Here is a 9,225-nt window from a genome sequence, read left to right on the forward strand (position 1 = left end):
TCTGTTTGGTTATATCCATATTCAGCCCAGTGATTATAAACTTGAACTTGAACTTATGATAAATAAAGCTAATCCTTAATCTTCAATCTTTAATGTTTTTAAGTTGTTGATAACCAAATTTTTGGAACTAGCTTCAAGAAGTTGCTGGCTAATATAAAGTGACAATCCATAAATGGCCCAGATCAGTTCATCGTCAGTTTTAAACTGTGCATCAACGTGGTAAAAAATCAGTCTGACACATGCTAATGTCACTAGATTGTGCAGCAACTTTTATGGAAGTACATTTTCACATGCAGGTAATGTAAATTTTTCTCAGAAGCAACGCACACAGGTTGCTGGAGGAACTTGGCATGGCAGGCAGCATCAATGGAAAAGAGCAAACAGTCGATGTTTGGGCTGAGACCCTTCATCAGAACAGTTTAGCCTTTCCCATAGATGCTGACTGATCTGTTGAGTTCCTTCAGCACTTTGTGTCTGTTGATTTGGATTTCCAGCATCTGCAGACTTTCTTGTGCTTGTAAACTTCACTCTACCCGGTTGAATATAGTGGATCCTGGTTAACTGGACCATTGGTTAATCAGGCAGCCATTTTGTTTGGGGCAACACTTAAAGGACAAAAACCAATCGAGAAGATAACCTGAATTCCTTTTGTTTATTTGGGCTGCTTAATTGGGACAGGGGACTGTTGCTGAAGTCCCTGACCAGCTTCAATCACATGCCCTTTCATGGCTGTCAAGACGCTGTGTCATATTTAGAGTGAAGTCTTTAAATGCCATCAGTTGTGTGTGTTTCTGTTCCAAAAGCAGTGATTTTTGTCATTGATAGTTGGTGAGAAATAAGCAGTAAGACAATTCAGAACTGTTTTGCTCACTGCGGATTTGGGCATTGAGGCCAGAAGTGAAAATGAAACAATTTCACTACTTCAACAAGTTAGGAACTACAATGAATTTGAATGTATCAACAATCATCTTGTCTATAACAATGAAAATAAAGCTTTGGAGGATGCAGTTTTTGAAAGCATTGTATGAAAGCAGTCCATTAGGTGTCTGCGCCGGTTTTGTTCCTTTACAGTCCATTGGTGGCATACTGTGCACGAATTCCTCCATCGGTAACTATTAGGAACTACAGTTTTATAGTATCCGATTAGCTGATGGCCTAATTAACAGAATCCACTGTATACAACTGAGTAAAGTTAACAAGCATGAGAAAATCTGAAGATGCTGGAAATCCAAAGCAACACACACTAAGTGCTGGAGGAACTCAGCAGGCCAGCAGCATCTATGGGAAAGGGTAAACAATCCTGATAAAGGGTCGCAGCCCAAAATATTATATTACAGTTTTATAATACTGTAGTACTATAGTAGTATTGGTAGTGTCCAAATTTGTTCTGTATTTCATTTAGGTACATAATTTGTTCCTCAGTTAAATGGTAGCTTGTCACTTTTGTACATTTTTAGCTTTTTCATGAAACTTTGACCAAATGGGGCAGCCATTTAATTGGGCCAAAATGTACTGGTCCCAATGTGTCTCAGTTAACTGGAATCCACTCTATTTAATTTTGTGCAGGTGGATATCTCCTTCCCAATTATAGCAAAAGGCCAGCAAGACACATTTGGCCCTAATGTTACAGTTCACAGCTAATCATAAGTTACTGTGTGCCTCGGGGCACAGAACCAGCTTCCCCTCTGTTGTCTCGTTGCTTCAGCAAAATGGAAGACCCCACTCAGCCTGGCCATTCTCTCTTCTCCCCTCTCCCATTTAGCACTAGAAACAAAAGCCTGAAAGCACATACCACTCGGCTCAAGTTCAGCTCCCATCCCACTACTATCAGACTCACAGTTCACCTTGTTACGATCTTGCACTTTATCATCTACCTGCACTGCACTTTTTCAGTAGCTTTTACACTTTATTCCTCATTATTGCTGTCTTATTCTACAAATGTTTGTAGCTTAATGCACTGTGTACTGCATGAACAGTACACAAAGCAAGCTTTTCATTTAATCTTGGTATTATTGAACCAAACGACGCATTTGACCGGTAAGTCCTGTACAGTATTTTTCAATGTCCGCCTCTCATTCCTCTAGAGACAGTATTGATCAACACTACTTTTCTCTTTGTAAAGTATTTCCTCTTCCCCCTCCCCCTCACAGCAACTCCAACCCCTCATCCCACCACCACCGCAACCAGTCCAATAAACCAATCTGGCACATCCTCGATGCACATACACTATTCCAAATAGTAAACATCATGAATGTGGGGACCAGACCTGTATTCAAAAGTTCAATTGGTGTCCCATCAGACCCTATATAATTAGAAGGAAAATGTCTTTATTCTTGTACACAAATCCTCTTGCACTAAAGGCTAGCCTGACAATTTCCTTTCCAATTGCTTACTTAATTTGCATCTTAACTTTCACTGATTTATTTACAAATGCGATCTGCACAACTCTTTTCAGTTTTTTCACAATTCACCTGTTCTGCACATTATATTTCCATCGGTCCTCACCTATTCTCTTAATCTGTTTATATCCTTCTGCAACTGTTTTGCATCTCTTCACAAATTACACTATGATGTGATCTCACTATGGCACTTCTTAAGCTGATATTAAGAATTCTGAAATTAATTGAATTCTCCATTGTGTTAATTCTAACCCCCAGCTGGAAAAGGCTTTGCTAATGCTGGAATCAGAGGAATGGTATTAGATGAAAGCCACAACTTATTTTTTTCAATAACATTAATGATGTAAATACCCATTAAATCAACATGGATTTGATGGGCCATGCTGTGGTGTTCTATGACTTCTATCAGAGCATCTGTGGAGCAAGACTGATATTTCTGGTCAGTTACCTTTCAAAAGAAATCAGAACCAAGAACTGGTTTTTGGATTTTAAGAAAATGGTGTTGATATATCTAATGACTTGTGTTAATTTGCTTCCAATGCTAACACGATGTTTCCAATATTACCAGTGGCAGATTCAGTGCGTCACAGTGCCTGAAACACAAATGGCTGAACAACTTAACAGAGAAAGCAAACAAGTGTAGAGTCCGCCTTCGATCTCAAGTGATGTTACAGAAGTACATGTTACAGCGCCTATGGAAGGTAATATGTGGTTCACTTTTGTTTAATTGATTTTGCCCATGTGAGAAATAGTAAATTCTGTGCACATGCTCATAAAAGTTAATAAAAATCCACTTTAAGGTTCAAATTTGAAATTTAGGAACTCACTGCTTATAATAACAAACCAAAGTCAATCCTAAGCATGCTCATTTGAGTGCTGGATTCATGTGCAACATATTGGTCCTTATTGTGCGAACTGTTGCTGACTGTTCTGCACAAAATCAGCTGCTAATGTGTGACAGAATTCTTGACTTCCGTGCCTGCACTTTATAGCGCCAAAACTCAAATGTACTGAAGTTCAGATGCAGGTGAACCTGCTTTAATCCAGCACTGAGTCAAGGAGTAATTGAATATGGCTTCAAATAAATTTAAAAGTAAAATTGTTCAAGAAGCCTTGATTGACTATTTAAATGGTTTCCCACTGCCATACCTCTGATCATCAGAGGCAGAAACAATACACCAGGCTTTTAATGATCTGGGTTGTCAGAATGATATCAGGGTGGTTCCTTAAGGTTGTCTGGTTAAGGTTAGCTGGTAGAGGTGGTAGTGCTAAATTCTCACTATCTATTAAATGCTCTCAATGCCATGCACCTCAAATAGCCTCTGACAACCAAGTCTGGCTCTACTGACAGAAGGGGCAAAGGTGGGTTAGTGGCCTTCAGGCAGATGGGGTGCATTAGCTGTGGTTGGCAGGTCATCCAGGAGAAGAATCTGAAAGCTCTGCTGCCTTGCAGCTACATCCACCCATGGGGAAGATTTCAGGAGTAAACCTTGAGGAAAAAACCTGGAGCTGGGGTCCCTAAGGCAGTCCTATCTTAAGTTCAAAGCTGACTGGCAACTCCTGTGATGCTGCTGGTGCCAAACTGTATCAGACTCTGCTGTTTCTTTGGATTCATCTGCTGGGTGGAGAAGGGGAGTCTGCTGCATGGGCAACAGTTAGGATACAACATCCATGTCCGACCCCAGTTAACAGAGGTTCTCACATCACATCAGGGTGTTTCTGTGGGTCAGACCTTACTTTCTGCTGTCAGTAACCCAGTTACCACTCAATAATTGCAGCTGTGAGATGTTGGGAGTAGAACGTCTGCAGAAGCTAAGTACAAATGTGGACATTCTGTGAGAAGTGAATATGAAGTGTTGGCTGGGCTCAGCCTGATCCTGTCTTTTTGGGAAATTAACCTAAATTAATCTGTAATAATGGACATATTCTATTTTATGCACAATTTATTATAATAATCTATACTTTTGGGCACAGAGGAATACTATAACAAAGGATGTTGTGTTAACATTCTATGCTTTCTGGCCAACTCTTTCTGTGATATTTGTGTACTTCCACATATGCTGTTAATCCATTGCTATCTCAATTTGCTTCGACTTCTGTGTGCATCCTGCACTAAGTCTTGAAGGGGTGGAAAAACAAGCCCTACACTAATCCTGTCTTCAGTTGATGTCAACTTTCCAACAAGGATCACAAATTGATCCTTTCCCTTCATTAAGTTGGGACATTCACTGAGATAAACTGAATAACCCCATACTCTTGATCAGACCATGACTAGGTACCATACTAGGTGTATTTTACCTACCATAATAGGCAAACATGTACAGTTAATTTTTTCCTGCAGGCTTTTGTAAAATATACTAGCTTGAATCAAATGACCCAATTATACCACAGTCCCAGAAGAATATAGTAAAGATATTTTTCTAAAGCATGGTTTCAATACCTTGCGTGGCTCCATTATTTCTACCACCTACATGTTACTCCTGATTACAATGGTGATACTAATAGGAGGAAAAAGCTAAGTTAGATTTATATCAAGTATACATAGTGTCGTCATGGGATGTTATTGCATATAATAAAAAGGTCACATAGCAGAAGAATAAAATGCTAACACTTTTAGAGTGCAGGCAAGACTAATGATTAATTTTCATTTGTGCTTACAGAAAAATTATTACGCAGTTGCTGCAGCAAACAGGTTCAAAAAGATCAGACAACAGAGTTTGTGCAAGAACGCTTAGCCTGTGATTTGGGATACAGCAACAGAAGAAATGGCACAGCCTGGTAAATAACAAATCAGGCACTTTATCATCACAGAATTGGAGGATCTTCCTTTTGTATGGACTACATTCAGATGCTATATTTTAAACATTTAAGCAGCTGTTCATAAAAATTTGGCCAAACTGAATGATGAAATTCATATAATCTTTCAAAGCAGAAATATGGAAAATACTCTTTTTCCCCAAAGATTTACCAGATCTGGTAGCACCTTTACCTTTCTAATGCCGAGCCATCACTCAATAGATGCCTCTTAGAATGCTATGCAAAATTATAATTACGTAAAGTCAACCTACTAACCAATGACTAGAATTCAATTTGACATGTTGACAATATGAGAATCTGATAAGAATGAATTTAAAAAAGAATGCTTCATCCTACAATGAAGCAGACTAAAAATTGTTATAGATTAGTTACTAGAAAATTGTACTAGACATTGAACAATAGAAAGTGAAAATAAATCCCTGGAAGGATGAATCACTAGCAACATAATCCTTCAGTAATCTTTTTTATTTTTTTTTTAAAACACCTTAAGCTTTATTACTAATGTTAATTTAGGTGCAGGGGGTTTTATACTTGACAACCAAAATGTTACTACAGTCAAGTATAAGTCATAGGATTAACCAAAGTGAGTATATAGATTGGCATTAACAATGTCATAGATTTTTTTCCAGGTAAAATTTGCTTTATTGCTAACATTATATCATGTATTAACATTTTGGAAACATTAATATCTAGTTTCTGAGGAACATTCAAAAGAAATTGCCAGTAGCTTCGCATTGTGATGAGTACGTCATTTTTTAACCTGTTTATTGTTTTCTAGATATTACTGTGTTTTGAGTAATGTTGGAATGGCAAAGAAAATGAATGCAACCAAGTAGCCTCTTAAAAATAATACTGGGCATTGTTCCCCACCCTATCTTCTTAACACAATTAAATTATATCCTTTATCAGCCTGAATTCATCATTGGGGAAATTATAATAAGCGTGTTTTTTTAAGTCTATTAAGTCAATAGCAATTTTTTACTTGTTTAACATCAGTAGTATCAATATTGAAACTATTAGAAATTTAACACAATTGCAAAGATAACTGTAATTAATTTTACAAATATTAAACCAAGTAGATGCTGCTCTAGAAAATTCTATGCATTGATTTTTGCTGTAGAAGATGTACAGCGCTATAAATAGAAGTACTCCAAGAGGCACAATAATGTCATATCCAAAAACTCTCAGCAGTACTAACCTTCAGTTGACAGCTGATGAAAGAAATGGGCTATTAATCACTATGGCAATGCAAGACGTATGGTCAGGTACCAGTCTCCTGTAAACCAATTGATTCTAATGTTACTACTTTAATCTCCCTGCCCTTTCCCATTCCTCCCATGCAGCCCCACTATTTTCTGTGCTAGTTATGAAAATATAAGCAGGCTTAAGCAATCCTGGTATTTGTGCTTAATTTGAGATCTGAGATTGGAGAGGTTTTGCGTGAACAGTATCTCTTCCATTGGAGAGTTTATAATGTGATTATCAAAATGGCAGAGGAGACTTCCCAATCACCTAAATGCCTATAATATAGGACAAGTTAAAATCAAACATTTTTCTTTTAAAATTCATTTGAATGTTCCAAATAGAAGTAATCTGAAATGCATTTTCGAAGCATATACAAGAAAGAAAGACCCAAAGCTTTCACATCCTCTTTAACCCAATTTGCATATCTCAGAATCCTAATAAAGGTAGAGGTGGTTACTGACAAATTCACAGATGTTTGTGCGATATATGCCAGCTTCTGCATTCAAGTTTCGGTCAGCACCAAAATGATGATTCTGGTCCTGAAGGCAAGGTTCCTTGAGAGACCCAAAGAGCAAAACAGTCTGAGAGTTTCCTGACTGATTTGCTCTACACAATTCAACAGTTCAGAAGGCCAAGCAGAAAACCCTGGCCAAAATGGATATAGGATTCAACATTGTAGAATTCACAACTCAATAGAAATACACAATCATTCACTGAATTATTGTCACTGCCCTGTATACATACCCTTAACAATATCTTCAACACTCATTGCTCTTCTTTTCCTACAAGAATACTAATACCTCTGTGTTTCAGAAACTAACTAGGCCACTTTATCTCAAAACATGATCTCAAGAAAACTCACAAGCTTTGTGCTATTTCGGTTATGTCTCTTTAGGCTTTGTTAAGAGGACTGGTATGTAGTAACATCCTAAGGAAATAAAAACCTTATTTTACAAATTCACAGTGATAATTGCAAGGGTTTAATAATACTCTTGGGATCTCAAAAATCTCAGCAATTGGCCCCTGAATATTGCAATAAATCATTCTCTCCAGAACCTGAAAACTCCAGTAAATAGTAGAAGATAGGATGATCAAAGCATGTCCCAGGTTCCAATAGACAAGCCTACTGAGTTTAATCCTAATCTCTGGTACTGTCTTTATGAAGTTCACCTTGTAACCGAATAGAATAGTAGGCATATCGGGCACTGTGAATTACCTATAGGTGAGAGGAAGAATCTAGGGGAGACACAAGGAGAGTGTGGGAAGAATAAAATTTTGATGAGTACAGGATTAAATTAACAGCTGATTGGTTCATATTTGGTTGACTACAAGCCAGCTGTTACCCTGCTCAGTGGCTATGCTACCTCACTCTAAAGTCCCTAAAGTTGGGCAATGTGTACTGGCATCAATTTTTGGGGTTGAAGCTGTGAAATCAGTATTCACTGCCTGCTATAGAAAAGAGTTATCATTGTTACATTTAAACACAATATTTTTGGACTATACAGTGAGGACTTTATAGCTTTCCTGAGGAAAGTGGAGATACTTTGTGTATCATTCTTCAGGAAGATAACTTCTTTACATACAACTAGCACAACATTTTGAATGTAGCAGTTTGATAAATTCAAGGATTTCAAAGCTTAGGAAAAAATAATTCACCTTCTCACTGGTTGCCCAGCAGTATCTTTCGGACTGTGATAGCAATTGCTTTGTATAACTGAATGTTAACAGTGGTATACTATGAAAAATGACACCTCTAACAGCGCTGGATGGCCCATAGGTAAAATGCTAGAAATTAATACATCAATTAACTATACAGCCACCGATGCACCTCACTGAGCCAATAATTTCAAGAGGAGCAAGTGACTTGATTTATGTTCTTGTGGTCTATATTTCAGAATAGTAAGGTCATAATGCAAAGCTGGGGAATGACAGCAATATTGAAACTGCACGTTTTAACTTCAACATCTTTATATAAAACTAGAAAGGAGAAAGTTTTACCTGCATGCATATTTAAGAAACTGAATTAAGAATATGTATTGCTGCTCTTTTTTTTTGGGAATTAAAATGTGAACTGCATGAAATTTATGCCTATGAATATGGAACGTTATTTTAGTTTTCAGTCATCACTGCTTCCATAATTCAGTAAAAGTGTATGCATGACCTTCCATGAAGGCAAACTTAAAAAAGGTTAATTTTATAGCTAAAATGTGTTGAATTTTTGCAATGTCTAACTTTGAAATATAACACAACATTCAAAAATAAAGCACCTCAAAAATGTAATTGTTCTAATTATTTGTCTCTTATAAACACATTTTATCAAAAGGGTACAGACAGGACAGCCATTATGTCCTGACAGTTACAACTCTGGGAATATCCCCAAGCTCTGTTACTTGTGCAGTTCTAGAAGTTGCTGTCAGTGATTCTCTGCTCCTTCACAGGGAGAACTATCTTGCAACTTTATCAAATCTGATCTTTGGAAATTAGTAAACTGACAAGAACTTCAGGTATTTCTGAACTACTTCATAGCAAATTAAATCCCTAAAACACTCCACTTTTATTACATAAAGTGTGAATAAGACTTTAGTGGTGAATTAGACATAATTACTATGCACCAACCTCTCCAAAAAAAAAGTCTAACCTCACATCATTACTTAAAAACATACTGTTCTTCTAAACTAAATAGATATTAAATGGATTTCTCTGTTACTTCAGCCTTGACCTTAATCTCATTGGTATCTTCCAATATTTTCTTTGTATTTGATAG

General features: G+C 37.1%; 1 protein-coding gene across 1 annotated transcript in view; it reads left to right on the forward strand.

Annotated features, from left to right (window-relative positions):
• The window catches only part of mylk3 (myosin light chain kinase 3), a 47,898-nt gene extending 39,172 nt beyond the window's left edge, over window positions 1-8,726 (forward strand). The window contains exons 12-13 of the mRNA XM_059993479.1: window positions 2,968-3,100; window positions 5,060-8,726. Of these exons, the coding sequence (XP_059849462.1) occupies window positions 2,968-3,100; window positions 5,060-5,134 (208 nt within the window). The 3' untranslated portion in view covers window positions 5,135-8,726. The remainder of the gene's footprint in view (window positions 1-2,967; window positions 3,101-5,059) is intronic.
• The last annotated feature ends 499 nt before the right edge of the window (window positions 8,727-9,225 follow it).

Source organism: Hypanus sabinus, chromosome 17, assembly GCF_030144855.1.
Source record: "Hypanus sabinus isolate sHypSab1 chromosome 17, sHypSab1.hap1, whole genome shotgun sequence".
NCBI lineage: Eukaryota > Metazoa > Chordata > Chondrichthyes > Myliobatiformes > Dasyatidae > Hypanus > Hypanus sabinus.